Source organism: Lepidochelys olivacea (genome assembly GCF_965140295.1).
Source record: "Lepidochelys olivacea isolate rLepOli2 genome assembly, chromosome: 4".
NCBI lineage: Eukaryota > Metazoa > Chordata > Testudines > Cheloniidae > Lepidochelys > Lepidochelys olivacea.
The window spans coordinates 125,845,584-125,868,729 of NC_140414.1; the positions used below are offsets into that span (position 1 = coordinate 125,845,584).

Consider the following 23,146-nt stretch of genomic DNA (forward strand, 5'->3'; position numbering starts at 1 on the left):
GAATCTAAAGCTATGCTCAGCTGATCACCAGTGGTTCATGCTGTTCCACTATTTGAAAACAAGGCTACATCTAGAAGAACTAATGACAGCTTTGACTGTTTCTGCCTTACAAATATCATGGTGGATTTCTTTGTTTTGTTAAGTCAGTTTTAGGTCCTAACTAACATACAAAAATGTTCTGAAAATTTGACAACAGCAAAAATATTTACATGGGGAAAATACAGCACAAAAGCCTTCATTGTGGAAACCTCTGTTTTCAGTTGCGTTTCTGGTGGAATAATCTACTAAGGGAAGTGGTGGAAGTGCCGATTAAAATTAGACTGAACAAAACACTAGAAAATGTGCAATAAGTAACAATCCTGTATTGGCCACGAGAAGGATTAGGTGATCTAATAGATCTTTCCTTTCTATCAGTCTTACAATTAAAGCAGTGAATCATAGGGACATAAAAGACCAAATCGTGCAGTCTTTACTCAAGATGTATGTGAGAAAAGCTATCATTGGCTGGAAGGGGAGATTTGCCTGTGTAAATCTTGAGTAAGGACTGCAGGATTTGTCCTAAAAAGAGTAGAAGAGAGAAATTCAGAGGTAGAGACGAGGGGTAGAGAGAAGGAAGAGGTGGAGGGCAAAGTTCAGAAGTGGCATAAAAAGAGAATCACTGTGTTGAAATCCATGGCCCCAGAGGTAACATACTCCTTGAGAGTCTGGATCATAGTCTGGATCCTAGAGTTTTATAATTATATTTCCTAAGTGAAAGAAAGATGTATCAGAAAACTCATGAGAACAAGCTCTCTCATTTTTACAGCCTAAATTTGCAGACCCAAGAAGTTCAGATAATTTGGATAAACTGAGAAGAAGCTTTCTAATCAACCCATTACTTGCAGTAGCATTTTTGAGTGCACAAGAAATGCAGGATTGGGCTCTTTGACAACTAGCAATCTGTAAGCTTCTGTCTCCTGGAGCATCTCAATATTCTCATGATCTGGCTTGATTTAGTACCTACTTTATATAGCAAAACCTGGATTGTTCTTCTATTGAGTACCCTGTATTTTATTTAAATAAAGCTCCAATCTCTAACTGACACTCTGTAAATGAATACAGATCTAGTCAGTGCGGTTGGGTTAATCCACTTACTGGCTTACTTTCTTTTTTTGGCTATCAAAATAATAATGAACATCAATCAGTTGTTCACTGAGACAATATAAATGCTTGATTTCACTTTTAAGACTTGACAGGGATCACAGGAGATTTTAATTGTTTCTTTGAAAACTGTGTGAGGGTGGGGAGAAAACCTGAACTTCTGTATTCTGTGGCCTTATAAAAAGTGACTATACTAATTTAGTGCAAGGCTGGTAATTAACAGAATAAAAACTAATTCAGAAGTCTTTGCTGAAACTGAAAGTTTTTCCTTTTCCATTAATACAACTAATACCACAAATCTAATTTCAAATTTGATTTTTGTCATGGGTAATCAAAAATAAAATACATGATGAGCCAGAGTTTTCTCTCATTTAGGGCCTGCTTCAGCATGATATTTTAGCACATGCATAAATTTAAGCATGTTGAGTAGTCTTACTGAATTTAAGTTAAACACATTCTTAAATACCTTGCTGAAATGGGGTCTAGCTCATTACTCCTAGATATGCCTCTTTTTATTATGATAAATTATTCCTTCCATTCTTGGTGTTTTAAACTCTTCAACTTTGTGTTCATTTAGTTGTTTTTTGGCCAACCTCTACATATTTGTATAGGATACATCTATGCCAAATTATATATCTTCTCCATTTTTCTAATCCTTAGCAAGTCATTCCAATTCACATCCTTACCAATTGTTGTTCTCCCCTGAACTCTCTTCATTGTGTCTTTCTGACTGATAAAGGCTGGTGGTATTCCAGAGATGCTTTCACCAAATTCATAGACAGAATGGTATGTCCCTTTTCTCATTACATGCATTTCCTATGTCATATATGCAGCCTAATACCGCCTATAATTTATACCGTAAACAGCAACACCCTGTACAGTGAATATCCACAATACATTGTCTCCTATTCTGGTCACTTTACTTCACATTTCCATGGGGCAAAGCCCTGCTACTATGCATTATAATGCATGATAGTTGGATAGTGTTGTTCTTTGGCCATTCATATTATTTCTAATTACAAAAATTAATCAAGAAAAGGTGCGTAACTGTACATTCTTAAATATGTAGTGTAACAGGGTCGGGCCAGATGGCTATAGGAGAGTAATAGAAGGCAGATATATTAGCCCCAGGCTAAGTAGGTCCCTTTTCCCTGGGTAAGGTAACAGGGAAGGTTCCAGAACAATCAGGAACCTTCTGGAGACAATTAAGACAGGCTGATCAGAACACCTGCAGCCAATCAAGAAGCTGCTAGAATCAATTAAGGAAGGCTAATCAGCGCACCTGGGTTTTAAAAAGGAGCTCACTTCAGTTTGTGGTGTGCGTGTGAGGAGCTGGGAGCAAGAGTTGCTAGGAGCTAAGAGTGAGAACGCAGACTGTTGGAGGACTGAGGTGTACAAGCATTATCAGACACCAGGAGGAAGGTCCTATGGTGAGGATAAAAAAGGTGTTGGGAGGAGGCAATGGGGAAGTAGCCCAGGGAGTTGTAGCTGTCGCACAGCTGTTCCAGGAGGCACTCTAGACAGCTGCATTCCACAGGGCCCTGGGCTGGAACCCAGAGTAGAGGGCGGGCCCAGCTTCCCCCCAAATCCTCGTCGGACACAAGAGGAGTTGACCTGGACTGTGGGTTCAGAAAAATGGCCAAGCTGAGGGCTGTTGTGAAGCTCCAAGGCGAGGAAATCCACCAATAAGCGCAAGACCCACCAAGGTAGAGCGGGAACTTTGTCATAGTAAATTACACAGTATGTAATATCCATAATAAAAGCACAATATGTACATAATGGACTCATCACTTTCACTTGTGCCTCTCCTGTTACAAACAAGTGTCTTTCTTAGTATTCCCTGTGAGGCTCTGCAGCACAGACTGTGCCTTAACAGATAAATGAGGCCTTACATTGAAAGGGAGAAGTTTTCCCTATGATTTTCATCTGAAATATGGCGGGGGGGAAGGAACCCAGTGATGTGTAAATTAAATGAAATAACAAATACAAGGGACTTCAATGTCTGTGTATATCTGACTTCTTAAAGCTGTGCTGGGGTTACTTTATATCTACAAAGGTCAGAACATGCAGGGATAAAGTGAGACAGGCTAAAAGTCAAGTAGAGTTGGACCTTGCAAAGGGAATTAAAACCAATAGTAAAAGGTTCTATAGCCATATAAATAAGAAGAAAACAAAGAAAGAAGAAGTGGGACCGCTAAACACTGAGGATGGAGTAGAGGTCAAGGATAATCTAGGCATGGCCCAATATCTAAACAAATACTTTGCCTCAGACTTTAATAAGGCTAAAGAGGATCTTAGGGATAACGGTAGCATGACAAATGGGAATGAGGGTATGGAAGTAGATATTACCATATCTGAGGTAGAAGTGAAACTCAAACAGCTTAATGGGACTAAATCGGGGGGCCCAGATAATCTTCATCCAAAAATATTAAAGGAATTGGCACCCAAAATTGCAAGCCCATTAGTAAGAATTTTTAATGAATCTGTAAACTCAGGGGTTGTACCGTATGATTGGAGAATTGCTAACATAGTTCCTATTTTTAAGAAAGGGAAAAAAAGTGATCTGGGTCTGTTAGTTTGACATCTGTAGTATGCAAGGTCTTGGAAAAAATTTTGAAGGAGAAAGTAGTTAAGGACATTGAAGTCAATGGTAAATGGGACAAAATACAACATAGTTTTACAAAAGGTAGATCCTGCCAAACCAACCTGATCTCCTTCTTTGAGAAAGTAACAGATTTTTTAGACAAAGGAAATGCAGTGAATCTAATTTACCTAGTTTTCAGTAAGGCATCTGATACCCTGCCACATGGGGAATTATTAGTTAAATTGGAAAAGATGGGGATCAATATGAAAATGGAAAGGTGGATAAGGAATTGGTTAAAGAGGAGACTACAGCGGGTCCTACTGAAAGGTGAACTGTCAGGCTGGAGGGAGATTAGCAGTGGAGTTCCTCAAGGATCAGTTTTAGGGACCAATCTTATTAAATCTTTTTATTGCTGACTTCGGCACAAAAAGTGGGAGTGTGCTAATAAAGTTTGCGGATGATACAAAGCTGGGAGGTATTGCCAATTTAGAAAAGGACAGGGATATCATACAGGAGGATCTGGATGACCTTGTAAACTGGAGTAATAGTAATAGGATGAAATTTAATAGTGAGAAGTGTAAGGTTATGCATTTAGGGATTAATAACAAGAATTTTAGTTATAAGCTGGGGACGCATCAATTAGAAGTAACAGAGGAGGAGAAAGACCTTGGAGTATTGCTTGATCATAGGATGACTATGAGCCGCCAGTGTGATATGGCTGTGAAAAAAGTCTTGGGATGCATCAGGAGAGGATCCAGTAGGGATAAGGAGGTTTTAGTACCGTTATACAAGGCACTGGTGAGACCTCACCTGGAATACTGTGTGCAGTTCTGGTCTCCCATGTTTAAGAGGGATGAATTCAAACTGGAACAGCTACAGAGAAGGGCTACTAAGATAATCCGCGGAATGGAAAACTTGTCTTATGAAAGGAGACTCCAGGAGCTTGGCTTGTTTAGCCTAACTAAAAGAAGGTTGAGGGGAGATATGATTGCTCTCTATAAATATATCAGAGGGATAAATACTGGAGAGGGAGAGGAATTATTTAAGCTCAGTACCAATGTGGACACAAGAACAAATGGATATAAACTGGCCACCAGGAAGTTTAGTCTTGAAATTAGATGAAGGTTTCTAACCATCAGAGGACTGAAGTTTTGGAATAGCCTTCCAAGGGAAGCAGTGGGGGCAAAAGATCTATCTGGCTTTAAGATTAAACTCGATAAGTTTATGGAGGAGGTGGTATGATGGGATAACATGATTTTGGTAATTAAATATTCATGGTAAATAGGCCTAATGACCTGTGATGGAATGTTAGATGGGGTGGGATCTGAGTTATCCAGGAAAGAATTTTCTGTAGTATCTGGCTTGTGAATCTTGCCCATATGCTCAGGGTTTAGCTGATCGCCATATTTGGGTCGGGAAGGAATTTTCCTCCAGAGCAGATTGGAAGAGGCCCTGGAGCTTTTTTGCCTTCCTCTGTAGCATGGGGCATGGGTCACTTGCTGGAGGATTCTCTGCTCCTTGAAGTCTTTAAACCACGATTTGAGGACTTCAATAGCTCAGGCATAGGTGATATGTTTTTCACAGGAGTGGGTGAGTGAAATTCTGTGGCCTGCATTGTGCAGGAGGTCAGACTGGATGTTCATAATGGTCCCTTCTGACCTTTGTATCTACGAATCTATGAGGAGAATGCATTCTGAAGGTTCTGATTGAAATAAGGTAGTCTTTGAATGAATAGTGTTATGTATTGTGCATGTCATGGAAAGAGAATTATATCTGTGCTACTGACATTCCTTGTCTCAGTGTTCTTGTTGTTATTAGCACATTAATTTCTGAAATTAACTGTGGTGGGAAAGAAACCAAACCCAGTGTTACCAACTGTGACCAGTGCAGAGGAAGGGAGGAAGGTCCTGGCCCATCCCCTGCCATCTCCACCTTACCTCTTTTGAGGTAGCTGTTGCTCCTTGGGGTGCAATCAGGGAGCAGTCTCTGTGCTTATTAGGATCCCTGTTAAGCAAGCATTTTAAGTAAAGCTGTCAAGCAATTAAAAAAATCGATCCGATTAATCGCGCTGTTAAACAATAATAGAATACCATTTATTTAAATATTTTTGAATGTTTTCTACATTTTCAAATATATTGATTTCAGTTACAATGCTGAATACAAAGTGTACAGTGCTTACTTTATATTTTTTATTACAAATATTTGCACTGTAAAAAACAAAAGAAATAATATTTTTCAATTCACCTAATACAAGTACTGTAGTGCAATCTCTTAACATGAAAGTTGAACTCACAAATGTAGAATTTATGTACAAAAAAACCCCTGCATTCAAAAATAAAATAATGTAAAACTGGTTGAAGCACCAAGGGACATATAAATCTTTAATGCATCTGGCGTGTAAATACCTTGCGACGCTGGCTACAACAGTGCCATGCAAAAGTTCAGGTGACATTGTAATTAAGAAGTGGGCAGTATTATCTCCCGTAAATGTAAACAAACTTGTTTCTCTCAGCGATTGGCTGAACAAGAAATAGGGCTGAATGGACTTGTAGGTCCTAAAGTTTTACATTGTTTTGTTTGTGAGTGCAGTTATGTAACAAAAAACCCCTACATTTGTAAGTTGCATTTTCATGATTAAGAGATTGCACTACAGTACTCGTATAGGTGAATTGAAAAATACTATTTCTTTTGTTTATCATTTTTACAGTGCAAATATTTCTAATAAAAAATAATATAAAGTGAGCACTGTAAACTTTGTATTCTGTGTTGTATTTGAAATCGATATATTTGAAAATGTAGAAAAACGTCCAAAAATATGTAATACATTTCAATTGGTATTCTATTGTTTAACAGTGTGATTAATTTTTTTGAGTTAATCATGGGAGTTAACTGCGATTAATCGACAGCCCTAATTTTAAGCTTTGCAGAATTGGGGCCTTGAGCATTTGTAATTGGCTGGCCCCTGTGTTGGAAGAACCAAGGGAGGAAAAATTCCCTTGTACTCCTTCCTCTTGAACAATCACAGCAGGGTAAGCAACAGTCTGCTCCAAAATGAAATTGTACATTGTTTTCATGGGAAATAAGATGTCATTGACAGAGTGTTTCACTCTTATTTATATATATATAAATATAAATAATTTTATATATATATAAATATATATATTGTGTGTGTGTGTATATAAATTTTTGTGTGTATATATTAATGTTAAGGAAGTTTGTCTTTGTTTCACTTGATCAAAAAGATTCAAATGTTATTGCTTTGGAAAGCATTCTAGAAAATTCCTTGAACTGACTTTGATTTACGTGAAATCTGTCCTTTTAATAGCTTATTTCAAAGTCCCTTGGTTAACCACTGTCTTTTAAAATTTAAACTGTTAGCAGTGCTCTACCAGCTAATATTTTTCTTTTTTCTTTGAAGCTCTATGTGTCAGTTGACTTGGGGAAAAAATGGACTCTTCTGCAGGAACGAGTGTCAAAAGACCATATTTTTTGGTAAGAGGCATACATTGTTGTTAGTCTCCAATGAACACATGAAAGGAAAAAGTATCTGATACTATTCCTCCTAAGTGTTTCCTGAGGCAGGAGGAAGGATAATAAAACAAATTTGACATCTTTTGCAGGGGCAATTCTAGTCTCCTGTTCACCTGGGTCCAGTCTTGCAAATTCAGACTCATACTTATTCAGGCAAGGAGCCCCAATTGAATCGAATGTAAGAGTTTTCAGTACTGTGATCTAGTGACGTTGGTTTAGAGAGAATTTTAATGTCTACTCAAACTGCACTTCATTTTACAGATAAAAGTGATCTCTAGAAGCCAGATGTATCAATCTCAAGGGAAAAATCTATAAAGTTAAAGGCTGAATCTGGCATTATCTACATCTGTATAGAAAAATGTTCATTGCTTGGGAAGCAAGTGAAAAATCATGTTTTTGTCCAATTGGCAAAACATTTGCTGTCTTTCCACAAATATGGTGGGTTGTTTTCCCAGGGAGGAAAAAAAACTGTTTGTTGAACTAAAATGGCCACTGTTCTATGAAAGTTACCCGAAGCCAATCTGTGAAAATGTGTGACTTGTTCCAGAATGGAAATGAAAGAGAAGAAAAATTGTGGTCAGTTGTGGAAGTGATCAAATTTTATATTTAACTAATTGCCTGAATTCTGTTGGGAAAAAAAAAAACTAAAAAAAATCTCAGCTTCCACATGTGGGCTTTAATATAAAAAATACAGAGGGTTTCATCCAATTCTAATTTTAGCATTATTTATTATTATTTTGTATTCCAATCATACCCACAAAGTGCTAGACACTGTCTATCCACACAGGAAGACATGGTGTCTCCCCAAAAGATCTTATCATCATAGTTCCTTTGGTATTTCTGAACAGCGTGAATTGCATTGCAGTGTATCTTTATCCTTGTGCAGTCATCTCTGGCTTTCAAGATTATGGAGTTAGCCAGCTGTTGGCCTACACTCTAATGGACTTAACTAATTTCAGCTGCCTTCCTAACTAGTGCCTGCACTTGCTGTGTTCCCCCTCCCCAAGTTCTTTAGGCAATTGGGGTATGTCTATGCAGCAAAAAGTCAGTTGACTCAGGCGTGGGGCGTTTGTGCTCCAGGGCTAAAAATGGCAGTGTAGATGTTCAGGCTTGGGCTGGAGCCTGGGCTCTGAAACCTGGTGCTCTACAGGTGAGGCGCTAGGCCCTGGCCAACCCAGCAGTCACTCTGCTGAGCTTCTTATTTGGAGAAAGAACAAGAGGACTTGTGGCACCTTAGAGACGAACAAATTAATTTGAGCATAAGCTTTCGTGGGCTAAAACCCACTTCATTGGAGGTTTCTCTTTGTAAAATATGGAGATTATAAAGTGAGGGATAATATACTAAATACATATATATATAAAAATATCATGGTCAGATTGGAACCTGGCAATCCATCCCAAGTGCAGGTTAGCGTGTAGAGGCACTGCTCCAGAAGTGGGACCGGTAGCAAGCTGTGAGTCTGTGTCACGATCTGCTTCCTTCTTGGAAGCTACCTGTGTCACAGCTACCTGTGTCAGCTCTGGTGGACCTCTTTTCACCTGCGTGGGAGAAAGAATACCAGCTCCTTTCCCCCCCACAACTCCGTCACACAGTAGGGCTGATCATTGAGGCTCACAGCAGTATGTTTGTGCCACAAATGGCCAAATTCCATTCAAAACTCACATCAGCTGGGAATTTCCAAGGTAAGATAGATCCTTCTTCCTACATAACCATCATTATGAAGGTTCTTTTGAGTCTGTCTTAGCTACCTTGTCCTATACAGTCAAATTTAGAAGCAACATTCTGGGCCAAATTCTGCTCTGGTTTATTTCCCATTTTCTTCATTGGGGTTGCACAGGGTATATAAGTCAGGACGAGGTATGGTTCACTATCTTTAATTAGAGAAAAAACTTATAATGTGCTCGTAGTTCTATCATCTTGTGTTTTTTTAATCCTTGGCTATTATGAAACACAAATTAATAACAATTATAAAAGAAATCAGAACTTCCTTGTTCTACACACTTGTTTAATGATGGTTTTCTTATCCTGTTTTAAGTATATTTAGTGCAGATAGATTATGACAAACTGAACATTATATCAGAAATTAAAGCTAATTCTGAGTGAGTGTTACAAAAGCAAACAAACAAACTAGGAGTATTTCTTCTATCTTGGGCCCCGATAAGGTAGGGAAGACATTACAAATCCAGGAATTCAGTGGGATTTAAGCACATGCTTAAAGTTGAGTATGTACTGTACTGAGGTATTTTCCTGAATAGGGAACTTTCCTAAATTAATGAGACAGAATCAGGTTATAAATGCGGAAATTTTGGTTAAATTAGATAAATAATGGTTACTATTACTACACAATCTTATTTGTTTGAGAGCTTGTTCTTCACATTCAACACAGGTGACTGTAACAGTATTTAAACTAAGTAGTTACACTCTCTCTCTGAAGTACAGTATATAGTCTGTGTATATTTATATATATTGCATGGTGTGTGTGTGTATATACACACATACACGCACACCATATAAAATACTATATATATGCACATACACATACACCAGAAGGAATGGACTAAAGGAGCTGAGAGAGGTGCAGTCTCATCCAGGTCATATGACAATTGATCCAAAAGAACAGAAGGCACTTACAAGCCAGCAGACAAAACACTTAGAGAGAGCCTACAGAGATCATCACAGAATGTAGAGATGGAGAATCACCCACGCAGAGCGGGAAGAAGCTCCTCAGAGAATAGTTTCCTAGACTCAAAAACAGGTGACAGAGAGACAGAAATAGGTCACTCCCTGGGTCACTCCTACTGTGGTTGCCTGCTGACGAGTCCAAACTATTTCAAAGACAGTGTAATCTGCTGAGTCTGTGGTAAAGACCGGACTCCAACTCAGCTATGTTCTAGCAACATCTGGGTGAAGGGACTCTGTGGGACTCTGGGTGTCAATTATTTTTTTTAGTGTTTATATTAAAATGTTTGGAAAATAGGGAAGATGTATGATGATCAGTGGTACCAGAGTCAGAGGGCCCATGTTCAGTGTTTACTGAGGGACTGCTGTTGACAGGACACCAGTCTAGTGTAACAGGGAACGCAGGCTGGAAGCAACTCAGCCATGTGGACAGAGCAGTGCAAAGGGTTTAATAAAGTTCCATTTGTTCAACTTAACCTGAATTCATCTTCACTCTTTGCATATGAAACACTCATACTCTGGGAGTACCTAAAAGGTAAGGACAGACTGGGTTTACAGTACACCTCCACATCTTATACCATATAGTCTTAATTATATCATTCAAGTCCTCTCTACTGTGTATGGTCATCACATGCTTGTTAGACATTACACCACTACGCCTTAAACTAAGTTTACTTTGGCAGACCCTAAAGTATCAAGCTTGCTCTCTCTTAACATTGAGCTAAATTCACTGCTGATGAATAGGTGAAACTCTATTGAAATCAATGGAAGTGTGTCTGTTTACACCAGAAGAGAAATTGGCCCTTCTCTTTCTCAACTTTACAAAACTATCTTAACATCTAGTGTTAACAAAACTGGTTTTAATAAGGTCACTTTTAGTTCTATATTTATTACCTACTCCTCCCTTATACCCACCTATCCTTGTTCTCTTTGTTTTTTTTCACCCTCGGTTTGTGGTATTAACTCTTCTGCCAAGTAAAGTCCACATGTGCTCTGTCCTCTACAATTCCGTTCAGAGGTCAGGAGGCAGAACCAGACTAGTCAGCCAGTGGCAAGGAGAGTGTGACCCATCCCTGGAAGATCCAGCCAGAGATTTTTTGTTTTGCCTACTCCGCTGCAGATAGGCTTTTCCAGATCTCCTTGTTGCAAAGCAGAGCACGTCAGAAAGTGGAATTTCTGTCCAGTATTTTGACATTTTTTTAATGTCCACAATGGGGATGAAAAGCCAAAATATTGAGAAGAAAAATAGAAGAAGATAAAAATAAGAAAGAAAATAAGAAACATTTTGAAGACTTAAGAATAATAATAATAAAAAACCAGCTTAGAAATATTGAAAAAAAAAACTTTGACATTTTTCAGTTGAATCAAAATGTTGTGCCTTGAAAAAATAAAATGTAGATTTGCAATGGACATTTTATGTCAAAATATCAACTCAAAACTATTTAATTTCAAATTAACATTAAGAAATGAAATATTTTGTTTATTTAAAAGTGTCACTTCAGAAAATTGAAAAATTGCAACAAAATCATCATTTCTCCATGAAAAGTTTAAATTTCAACAAAACATTCTTTGATCAGAAACTTTTGTCACAAATTTTTGACCAGCTCTATTGCTGAACAGAAGCTGAAACCAACCAAACCTAACCAAAATGGGATGTTTTTATTACAGTTATTTAGCTTAATGGATTTTAACCCTGATTGACTCGTGTTTTATCAGGTACTTAGCATACCTATGGATGGGGACTGTGGGGAGGTTTCTCTAGAAATAGCATTATTTGGCCTTGTCCTGAAAGAGGTGAGGCACTCACAACTCTCAGCGAATTCAGTGACTGTTGTGGGTTAGGCCCATTTTAAAAAATAAAAAACATAATGTAATAACAATTCCCAAGAGGAGAAAATTTCATAGTTTGGGATTCCTCTCACTCCGTTGATATACAGTGAGTTGGACTCTACAAACCTTACTCATATAGGGTGAAATTCACCTCTGTGCAGAAGGCTAGCACAAGATCTATCCACCAGTTAAGTTCTGCTTAAGTAACACGTCAGTAATGCATGGGCTGCGTGTTGGCTGTCTACACAAGGGCTAACCTCACCCCAAGACAGTCATAGAATCATAGAATAGAATATCAGGGTTGGAAGGGACCTCAGGAGGCCAACTAGTCCAACCCCCTGCTCAAAGCACGACCAATCCTCAACTAAATCATCCCAACCAGGGCTTTGTCAAGCCTGACCTTAAAAACCTCTAAGGAAGGAGATTCCACCACCTCCCTAGGTAACCCATTCCAGTGCTTCACCACCTTCCTAGTGAAAAAGTTTTCCTAACATCCAACCTAAACCTCCCCCACTGCAAATTGGGACTATTACTCCTTGTTCTGTCATCTGCTACCACTGAGAACAGCCTAGATCCATCCTCTTTGGAACCCTCTTTTAGGTTGTTGAAAGCAGCTATCAAATCCCCCCTCCTTCTTCTCTTCTGCAGACTAAATAATCCCAGTTTCCTCAGCCTCTCCTCATAAGTCATGTGCTCCAGCCCCCTAATCTTTTTGTTGCCCTCCACTGGACTCTTTCCAATTTTTCCACATCCTTCTTGTAGTGTGGGGCCCAAAACTGGACACAGTACTCCAGATGAGGCCTCACCAATGTCGAATAGAGGGGAACGATCACATCCCTCGATCTGCTGGCAATGCCCCTACTTATACATCCCAAAATGCCATTGGTCTTCTTGGCAACAAGGGCACACTGTTGACTCATATCCAGCTTCTCATCCACTGTCACCCCTAGGTCCTTTTCTGCAGAACTGGTGCCGAGCCATTCGGTCCCTAGTCTGTAGTGGTGCATGGGATTCTTCCGTCCTAAGTGCAGGACTCTGCACTTGTCCTTGTTGAACCTCATCAGATTTCTTTTGGCCCGATCCTCTAATTTGTCTAGGTCCCTCTGTATCCTATCCCTACCCTCCAGCGCATCTACCGCTTCTCCCAGTTTAGTGTCATCTGCAAACTTGCTGAGGGTGCAGTCCATGCCATTCTCCAGATCATTAATAAAGATATTAAACAAAACCAGCCCCAGGACCGACCCTTGGGGCACTCCGCTTGATACCGGCTGCGAACTAGACATGGAGCCATCAATAACCATTGAGCTCAATGATCTAGCCAGCTTTCTGACCACCTTATAGTCCATTCATCCAGCCCATACTTCTTTAACCTTCTGGCAAGAATTCTTTGGGAGACCGTATCAAAAGCTTTGCTAAAGTCAAGGAATAACACATCCACTGCTTTCCCCTCATCCACAGAGCCAGTTATCTTGTCATAGAAGGCAGTTAGGTTAGTCAGGCATGACTTACCCTTGGTAAATCCATGCTGACTGTTCCTGATCACTTTCCTCCCCTTTAAGTGCTTCAGAATTGATTCTTTGAGGACCTGCTCCATGATTTTTCCAGGGACTGAGGTGAGGCTGACTGGCCTGTAGTTCCCCAGCTCCTCCTCCTTCCCTTTTTTAAAGATGGGCATTACATTAGCCTTTTTCCAGTCATCCGGGACTTCCCCCAATCACCATGAGTTTTCAAAGATAATGGCCAATGGCTCTGCAATCACATCCGCCAACTCCTTTAGCACTCTCGGATGCAATGCATCCAGCCCTATTTGCTTGTGCTCGTTCAGCTTTTCTAAATAGTCCCGAACCACTTCTTTCTCTACAGCGGGCTTGTCACCTTCTCCCCATGCTGTGCTGCCCAGTGCAGGAGTCTGGGAGCTGACCTTGTTTGTGAAGACAGAGGCAAAAAAAGCATTGAGTACATTAGCTTTTTCCACATCCTCTGTCACTAGTTTGCCTCCCTCATTCAGTAAGGGGCCCACACTTTCCTTGACTTTCTTCTTGTTGCTAACATACCTGAAGAAACCCTTCTTGTTACTCTTAACATCTCTTGCTAGCTGCAACTCCAAGTGTGATTTGGCCTTCCTGATTTCACTCCTGCATGCCTGAGCAATATTTTTATACTCCGCCCTGGTCATTTGTCCAATCTTCCACTTCTTGTAAGCTTCTTTTTTGTGTTTAAGATAAGCAAGGATTTCACTGTCAAGCCAAGTTGGTCGCCTGCCATATTTACTATTCTTTCTACACATCGGGATGGTTTCTTCCTGCAATCTCAATAGGATTCTTTAAAATACAGCCAGCTCTCCTGGACTCCTTTCCCCCTCATGTTATTCTCCCAGAGGATCTTGCCCATCAGTTCCCTGAGGGAGTCAAAGTCTGCTTTTCTGAAGTCCAGGGTCTGTATTCTGGTGCTCTCCTTTCTTCCTTGTGTTAGGATCCTGAACTCGACCATTTCATGGTCACTGCCTCCCAGGTTCCCATCCACTTTTGCTTCTCCTACTAATTCTTCCCAGTTTGTGAGCAGCAGGTCAAGAAGAGCTCTGCCCCTAGTTGGTTCCTCCAGCACTTGCACCAGGAAATTGTCCCCTACCCTTTCCAAAATCTTCCTGGATTTTCTGTGCACCACTGTATTGCTCTCCCAGCAGATATCAGGGTGATTGAAGTCTCCCATGAGAACCAGGGCCTGCGATCTAGTATCTTCTGCGAGTTGCCGGAAGAAAGCCTCGTCCACCTCATCCCCCTGGTCCAGTGGTCTATAGCAGACTCCCACCACGGCATCACCCTTGTTGCTCACACTTCTAAACTTAATGCAGAAACTCTCAGATTTTTCTGCAGTTTCATACCGGAGCTCTGAGCAGTCAAACTTCTCTCTTACATACAGTGCAACTCCCCCACCTTTTCTGCCCTGCTTGTCCTTCCTGAACAGTTTATATCCATCCATGATGTTACTCCAGTCATGTGAGTTATCCCACCAAGTTTCTGTTATTCCAATCACATCATAATTCCTTGACCGTGCCAGACTTCCAGTTCTCCCTGCTTGTTTCCCAGGCTTCTTGCATTTGTGTTTAGGCACTTAAGATAACTCACTGATCATCCCGCTTGCTCAGTATGAGGCAGGAGTCCTCCCCTCATACTGTACTTGGAGTCCTCCCCTCATACGTGTTCTTGATGAGTAAGGACTACGGAATGTGCCCTATTTCATTTTCAGTTAGAATTAGGGAAATTGTTTCTTTATTACTATATCTCAATCCTTAAAGAATTTATTTTCCTCAACTAAGTGGAGTATGTCGATCCTGTGCTACAGAAATCTATTTTTCAAAATATAGGCTCTTTATTTTCGCGAATGGTTAAAAAAAGACTTTATTTATGAAGAGCTCTTGCACTCTGGAGACCAAAGTTCAGTTCCTAACATGAAATCCTATGTGAGTAATCAGTCATAGCTGGAATCATGGATGTCAACTGTAGTGGGTTTCTGGCTATTGAAGTGCCAAGTGAAAAAGGGGATTTCAGACATGTCATGCCCTTAAGGAGGGGGAAGTGGAGATAGGATTTCACTGAGTCTGTAACACTGAATTTTGTGTGAAAGGCTTTTGACTGTTAATCCAAGAATCTGTATGGACAGTCATTCTTACATTTGGCTTGATCAGTTAAGGTAATATTTATTTTCACTTTTGTGCTGAGATCAATATGACAAACAGCTCCAGTACTGCTATTAAAATGAGATGGGCTGGGAGAATATTTTCATTAAAAAGTATTTAAACATGGGGGCAGACACAGAGCAGGGGACACTGGCCTGGTAGGACATTGAATGAGCAGTTGACAAATTGATTTTCAAAGATGATATAATGAATTCCCCTTGCCACGTCCTAAACATAAAGCAGTTGTAACTCAAATATATTATTATATTGTGTAAATCAAATTTATTTGTCTCACCAAGTAACTCAAATTCCCAGGAACCATTATCCTTTAAAGCTAATCAGAGCAGACATTTGCAACAGTGTTTAAAAAAAAAAATCCCCACAGTACTGTATGTAGTAAAAACAGTTTTTCACCTGGTCCTTCCATTGTAAGCAATGAATAATGCTGTTTTCACTGGATTTCTAAGGAGTGCTTTACTGTTGAACTGACAGTGTGAATTACTGAAAATCAGTTTCAGTTCCAGATCTTGAACCTATTAACATTCTGATAAGCATACTGTTATTATTAACGGGTTATATTAAAGCGGTGCTGGAGAACAGAGAGTGCAAACTAGCTAGTTTTCACTGGGTCTTTGATAGGAGGCTCATGTAACAGTGATGAAGAGGGTTTTGTTTGTTGTTTTTAGAGCTAGCTTATTTGAGGATCTCTCTGCATCAGCATGCACCACAGTAAATTGCATGAAATATTTAACAATGGAGCCCTTTTGTGTGCTTCTTGAGGAACCTAATTAGTGTAGATGAGCTATACATCCATGACAGGTTCCACCTGATTAGGTACCTAATTCTTGCTTCTCTTGAATAAAATGAGATTAAAAAAAAGAAATCATCCCCTGTCTCTTCCCCCAAATTAGCCCAGGGCATTTAAAATACAGAAGTACTGCCTATGTGGAGATCATATCCAAAGGCATCAGCTTTATATTATAGTGTGTGAAGGGTTATTGTTCATGATCCACATTTCAAAATGTACTGTGTGTTAACAATTTGTGTTTTTGACTCCCATATATTATGTGACTGTAGGTCAAATTATAAATGACCACTACTGCTTTTCTGATATTTTTTGTGATTGAAGTAAGTGAAAGCTGTTATGAGCAGCTCACAAGGATGAGAAATAATTAAATAAAATAACAATCTTGGTTAAAACAATATTAAAGGCTTGACAAACTCAGACAAAGGAATTCTGAATATAGAAATTCTTAGTGTTCTTACTGAGAAATGTAAAATGTGCACAATGTGTGAGTGTATATTTGTGTAGACACAGACACAGAAGCTTGTTTTTCTACTCCATTATATCATTTTTATGCTGGTGTAACTCCCTTCAAGTCAATGTTTTGCACAGTGTAAAAACTGAGTTAACAGAGTTGAGAATTAGGGTCCGTGAGATGGGGGCTGAAAGGAACAGAAGAGGAGCTTAAACCTCCCACACACACACTAAAATTGCAGGGAGCTCTGCATAATTAAGCGGCCTAAGTGAGAACCTATTAATAGCTGTTTGTATCAAATCCATCTAAAAGATCAAATTCAGGGCACTCATGATGTGTATGTGGGAACAAAAGTGGCCAAAACCCATGAGGACTGATGTAGCACTGACTTGCGCCTTGTTTAGTCATTTATACTCTTCTACAGTTGGGATGAGCCACTACCAAATCAGACTAGTAGTTTCACACTCACTTTGCTACAGGTATACACAACTCCACAATAGAGCTGGTCAGGAGATGAGAACATGAGAATTCAGGACTGGAAGAGATCTCCTAATTCATCAAGTCCAGCCCCCCTGCTATTACAGGTGACCCCATCCTATAATAATACACTTACCAAGCTCCATCTTAAAACCAGTAAATTTCTTGCCCCCGCAACTCCTATTCAGAAGTTCTTCCAAAACCTCCTCTGGTTAGAAACCTCCTTCTCTTTCCAGGCTGAAATTACTCACGGTCATTTATACCCATTTGTTCTTGCACCAACATTGTCCTTTAGTTTAAATAACTCTTCTCCGTCCTTAGTATTTACCTCCCTGATATGTTTAATGTCCTCCTTCCTCCATCTCCCCCCCCCCCCGCACCCCGGGAATATTTCACCCAAACCAAAAAAATAGTCAAAATTTTCAGTGGAAATTTTTGACTTTTTGTCAACAACAAAGTCCTTCCCCCAAGTCAGCTGCTGGCAATCAAATATCAAAAGATATTGGGCTGAAAACTGCCACAAATTGAGGAATTTTTAGCTGAACACTGATGAAAATTAAAAATGATCAATATTTTTGGTTTTTAACACAAAATCTAACATTTTCAAGGAAAGCAGGTACATTGAGAAAATACTTGTTTCCTTGAAAACCCAAATTGATGGAAAATTTGTAGACAGAAGTAGTCCACAAAGTACACACCAGTTGAAAATCAGGCATTATGGAGCCCACATGCCATAGATTCTCCAGGGCTGCAGAAGTGGTATTCTAAGGTGGGCAACCTTGTAGTATATACCCCACAGATCCACCACGCACCCCACACTGCTGAAATCAGTTATGCACTTGGCACTAGTAATCTGTGTGAGCGGCTGAGCAGGCTTTCCTGAGCCAGCTAGAATAATATTGCTTGTGTATCAATAGTAACTCTGTCTGTATTTGAGGACAGACAACAAAAATGATTTTGGCAACAAAAATGATTAGGGGGCTGGAGCACATGACTTATGAGGAGAGGCTGAGGAAACTGAGATTATTTAGTCTGCAGAAGAGAAGAAAGAGGGGGGATTTGATAGCTGCTTTCAACTACCTGAAAGGAGGTTCCAAAGAGGATGAATCTAGACTGTTCTCAGTGGTACCAGATGATAGAACAAGGAGTAGTGGTCTCAAGTTGCAGTGGGGGAGGTTTAGGTTGGATATTAGGAAAACTTTTTCACTAGGAGGGTGGTAAAGCACTGGAATGGGTTACCTAGGGAGGTGGTGGAATCTCCTTCCTTAGAGGTTTTTAAGGTCAGGCTTGACAAAGCCCTGGTTGGGATGATTTAGTTGGGAATTGGTCCTGCTTTGAGCAGGGGGTTGGACTAGATGGCCTCCTGAGGTCCCTTCCAACCCTGATATTCTATGATTCTATCATTCTATGAAATGTAAAGAGGGCCTGGATATGTCCCACAGTATTGGTAACATCCAACTGAGCTGTCCATCCATGAGCTGCATGTATTGTGTGTGTCCTGTAAATTAGTGTTTCCCATACTTTTAAAAATTTATAAGTCTTCTGCACCCACCAGGTCTGCAACCCCACACTTTAGTAATTCTTAGATTCCAAGGCCAGAAGGGACCATTGTAATCATCTAGTTTGACCAGCTGTATAACTAGGCTTGGCAGACTTTTTAAAATCATTTCAATGGATAATATATTATTATTTTTGAGCATTTTTTAATTTGTTTGGAAAAGTATTGTGGGGGTGCGCAGTCAGACAATAATTATGTAATCACAGTAGACGTTGAGCTTCAAAAAGCTAAAGCTTAATAACCATTAAAACACAAATTGTCAACATCACATGTTGAAATACACAAAGTAAATATCCTTAAAACAAACTTGAATACGTTCTCAAGCAGCATTTTTCTTATTTTGCCTATCTGTAAATTTTGATTATTATCAATGGAAATATTTTTTCATTGGTTTGTGTGTGTACAGTAAAGTCAATGTTTAATGATATTTACTTATAGAAACCTAACCTTCCAAGCCTATATATAACACGGGACACAGAACTTCCAAATGCTTGTGTAGATCTTCACAGTCTAATACTGTATCTTCTTTGTTACACGCTTTGAGGACCAGTGAAAATAGTTAACAATGTTGACCTTTAAAGCACCATTGGCATGTGAGTTATTTAAATGAAGGGAGCAGTTCACACTTCAGAGTTATTGTTTCAGGCTGTCTGCAAACTCAGTGCATTGGTTACACACACTTCATGTTTTGAGATTTTCTTTGCTACCATAACAACCAGAGACTGAGTTCTTAAAAAATGAAAGCTTGAGACTCTGGAGAACAATTCAGAGATCTATCCATGCCTTACCCTTTGTGGTCCTGAGGGGCAGCATCCCACATTTTGGGAGACATTGCTGTATATTAGTATAGCTGAGACTCAAATCTAGACCCTGATGATCTAAAGGTTACGCTTTTACTAGATGAGCCAAAAAGGAGCCTCCCCTATGCAAGCTGAATTAAACTTGTCTCAGCTGGTGGTTGTTCTTTAAGTATCTTACAGAATTGTAATAAAGTGAAACACAGTTTATATATACAAAACATGTATTGTCTGTACATTAATGTTTTTTTAAAGCTAACTTGCCTGTTTTATTATTGGACTATTAATAGGATCAAGTCCACATTCAGTGGCTTATGTATAGTTACAGCAAGTAGTTATGTTGGAAGAATACAAGAAAAACATCTGAACCAGAAACAAACAAACACATACACGCTATTTTCCCCCACCAAGCTAAAAAAACCCAAAACACTTTCATTTATCCACATCGGTTTAAATAATTTTTTAAGGGGAAGAGAGCATCTGGGGATCATAGAATATCAGGGTTGGAAGGGACCTCAAGAGGTCATCTAGTCCAACCCCCTGCTCAAAGCAGGACCGATCCACGACTAAATCATCCCAGCCAGGGCTTTGTCAAGCCTGACCTTAAAAACTTCTAGGGAAGGTGATTCCACCACCTCGCTAGGTAACGCATTCCAATGTTTCACCACCCTCATAGTGAAAAAGTTTTTCCTAATATCCAACCTAAATCTCCCCCACTGCAACTTGAGACCATTACTCCTTGTTCTGTCATCTGCTACCACTGAGAATAGTCTAGAGCCATCCTCTTTGGAACCCCCTTTCAGGTAGTTGAAAGCAGCTATCAAATCCCCCCTCATTCTTCTCTTCTGAAGACTAAACATCCCCAGTTCCCTCGGCCTCTCCTCATAAGTAATGTGTTCCAGTCCCCTAATCATTTTTGTTGCCCTCCACTGGACTCTTTCCAATTTTTCCACATCCTTCTTGTAGTGTGGGGCCCAAAACTGGACACAGTACTCCAGATGAGGCCTCACCAATGTCGAATAGAGGGGAACGATCACATCCCTCGATCTGCTGGCAATGCCCCTACTTATACATCCCAAAATGCCATTGGCCTTCTTGACAACAAGGGCACACTGTTGACTCATATCCAGCTTCTCGTCCACTGTCACCCCTAGGTACTTTTCTGCAGAACTGGTGCCGAGCCATTCGGTCCCTAGTCTGTAGCGGTGCATGGGATTCTTCCGTCCTAAGTGCAGGACTCTGCACTTGTCCTTGTTGAACCTCATCAGATTTCTTTTGGCCCAATCCTCCAATTTGTCTAGGTCCCTCTGTATCCTATCCCTACCCTCCAGCGTATCTACCACTCCTCCCAGTTTAGTGTCATCTGCAAACTTGCTGAGGGTGCAATCCAGACCATCCTCCAAATCATTTATGAAGATATTGAACAAAACCAGCCCCAAGACCTACCCCTGGGGCACTCCACTTGATACCGGCTGCCAACTAGACATGGAGCCATTAATCACTACCTGTTGAGCCCGACAATCTAGCCAGCTTTCTATCCACCTTATAGTCCATTCATTCAGCCCATGCTTCTTTAACTTGCTGGCAAGAATACTGTGGGAGACCGTGTCAAAAGCTTTGCTGAAGTCAAGGTACAACATGTCTGCTGCTTTCCCTTCATCCACAGAGCCAGTTATCTCGTCATAGAAGGCAATTAGATTAGTCAGGCATGACTTGCCCTTGGTGAATCTATGCTGACTGTTCCTGATCACTTTCCTCTAAGTGCTTCAGAATTGATTCGAGGACCTGCTCCATGATTTTTCCAGGGACTGAGGTGAGGCTGACTGGCCTGTAGTTCCCAAGATCCTCCTTGCTCCCTTTTTTAAAGATGGGCATTACATTAGCCTTTTTCCAGTCATCCGGGACTTCCCCCGATCACCATGAGTTTTCAAAGATAATGGCCAATGGCTCTGCAATCACATCCGCCAACTCCTTTAGCACTCTCGGATGCAACGCATCCGGCCATATGGACTTGTGCTCATCCAGCTTTTCTAAATAGTCCCGAACCACTTCTTTCTCCACAGAGGGCTGGTCACCTTCTCCCCATGCTGTGCTGCCCAGTGCAGTAGTCTGGGAGCTGACCTTGTTTGTGAAGACAGAGGCAAAAAAAGCATTGAGTACATTAGCTTTTTCCACATCCTCTGTCACTAGTTTGCTTCCCTCATTCAGTAAGGCCCACACTTTCCTTGTCTTTCTTCTTGTTGCTAACATACCTGAAGAAACCCTTCTTGTTACTCTTAACATCTCTTGCTAGCTGCAACTCCAAGTGTGATTTGGCCTTCCTGATTTCACTCCTGCAAGCCCGAGCAATATTTTTATACTCATCCCTGGTCATTTGTCCAATCTTCCACTTCCTGTAAGCTTCTTTTTTGTGTTTAAGATAAGCAAGGATTTCACTGTCAAGCCAAGTTGGTCGCCTGCCATATTTACTATTCTTTCTACACATCGGGATGGTTTGTCCTTGTAACCTCAATAAGGATTCTTTAAAATACAGCCAGCTCTCCTGGACTCCTTTCCCCCTCATGTTACTCTCCCAGGGGATCTTGCCCATCAGTTCCCTGAGGGAGTCAAAGTCTGCTTTTCTGAAGTCCAGGGTCTGTATTCTGGTGCTCTCCTTTCTTCCTTGTGTTAGGATCCTGAACTCGACCATTTCATGGTCACTGCCTCCCAGGTTTCCATCCACTTTTGCTTCCCCTACTAATTCTTCCCAGTTTGTGAGCAGCAGGTCAAGAAGAGCTCTGCCCCTAGTTGGTTCCTCCAGCACTTGCACCAGGAAATTGTCCCCTACGCTTTCCAGAAACTTCCTGGATTGCTTGTGCATCGCTGTATTGCTCTCCCAGCAGATATCAGGGTGATTGAAGTCTCCCATGAGAACCAGGGCCTGCGATCTAGTATCTTCTGCGAGTTGCCGGAAGAAAGCCTCGTCCACCTCATCCCCCTGGTCTAGTGGTCTATAGTAGACGCCCACCACGACATCACCCTTGTTGCTCACACTTCTAAACTTAATCCAGAGACTCTCAGGTTTTTCTGCAGTTTCATACTTGATGAGATAATGAACTTTAAATGTCAGCCCAATCCACATTAAAACAGATCAGTTGCAGCCTCTTGCTCTAGAGTGTTACAGTGGAAATGAAAATATATGTACAGATGCAGACCTTACTTTTGTCACTGCCAGGTGCTGCCATTGTGTGGAATGAAGCTGTCAGGAGGCAATTGTCAATTCTGGGATATTAAAAGAAGTATGAAAAGCCTAAAGCTATTGACAGACATCAAAATCTATGTTTATGAAGCCACTAGTGATAAAGTATGGATCTGAGAGGTTATTTAAAGTGTACCCCAAAAAACAGTCTTTGCATTATTGATGACAAATGGTATCTCCATCTCAACTTTTGAAAATTTCAGCTTGAAGTTTCTGCAGGTTTGTTGCTCGGTTGTATGGGGTCAAGTGCAAAAAGTAAAATATTCAGCAAACAGCATTCTTCTTCTCTGAAGAGCAACTGTTGAGCTATCATGGTTGATTTGACATATTACAAATATCTAGATGGATAGAGATGTTCCACACTGTGAAAAAGATT

General features: G+C 40.4%; 1 protein-coding gene across 6 annotated transcripts in view; it reads left to right on the top strand.

Moving 5' to 3' along the window:
- The window catches only part of SORCS2 (sortilin related VPS10 domain containing receptor 2), an 832,543-nt gene that overhangs the window by 678,542 nt on the left and 130,855 nt on the right, over positions 1 to 23,146 (top strand). For all 6 annotated transcript variants that reach the window (XM_084627472.1, XM_084627469.1, XM_084627471.1 and 3 more), the window contains exon 5: positions 7,143 to 7,216. In XM_084627472.1, coding sequence (XP_084483598.1) covers positions 7,143 to 7,216 — 74 coding nt within the window. The remainder of the gene's footprint in view (positions 1 to 7,142; positions 7,217 to 23,146) is intronic.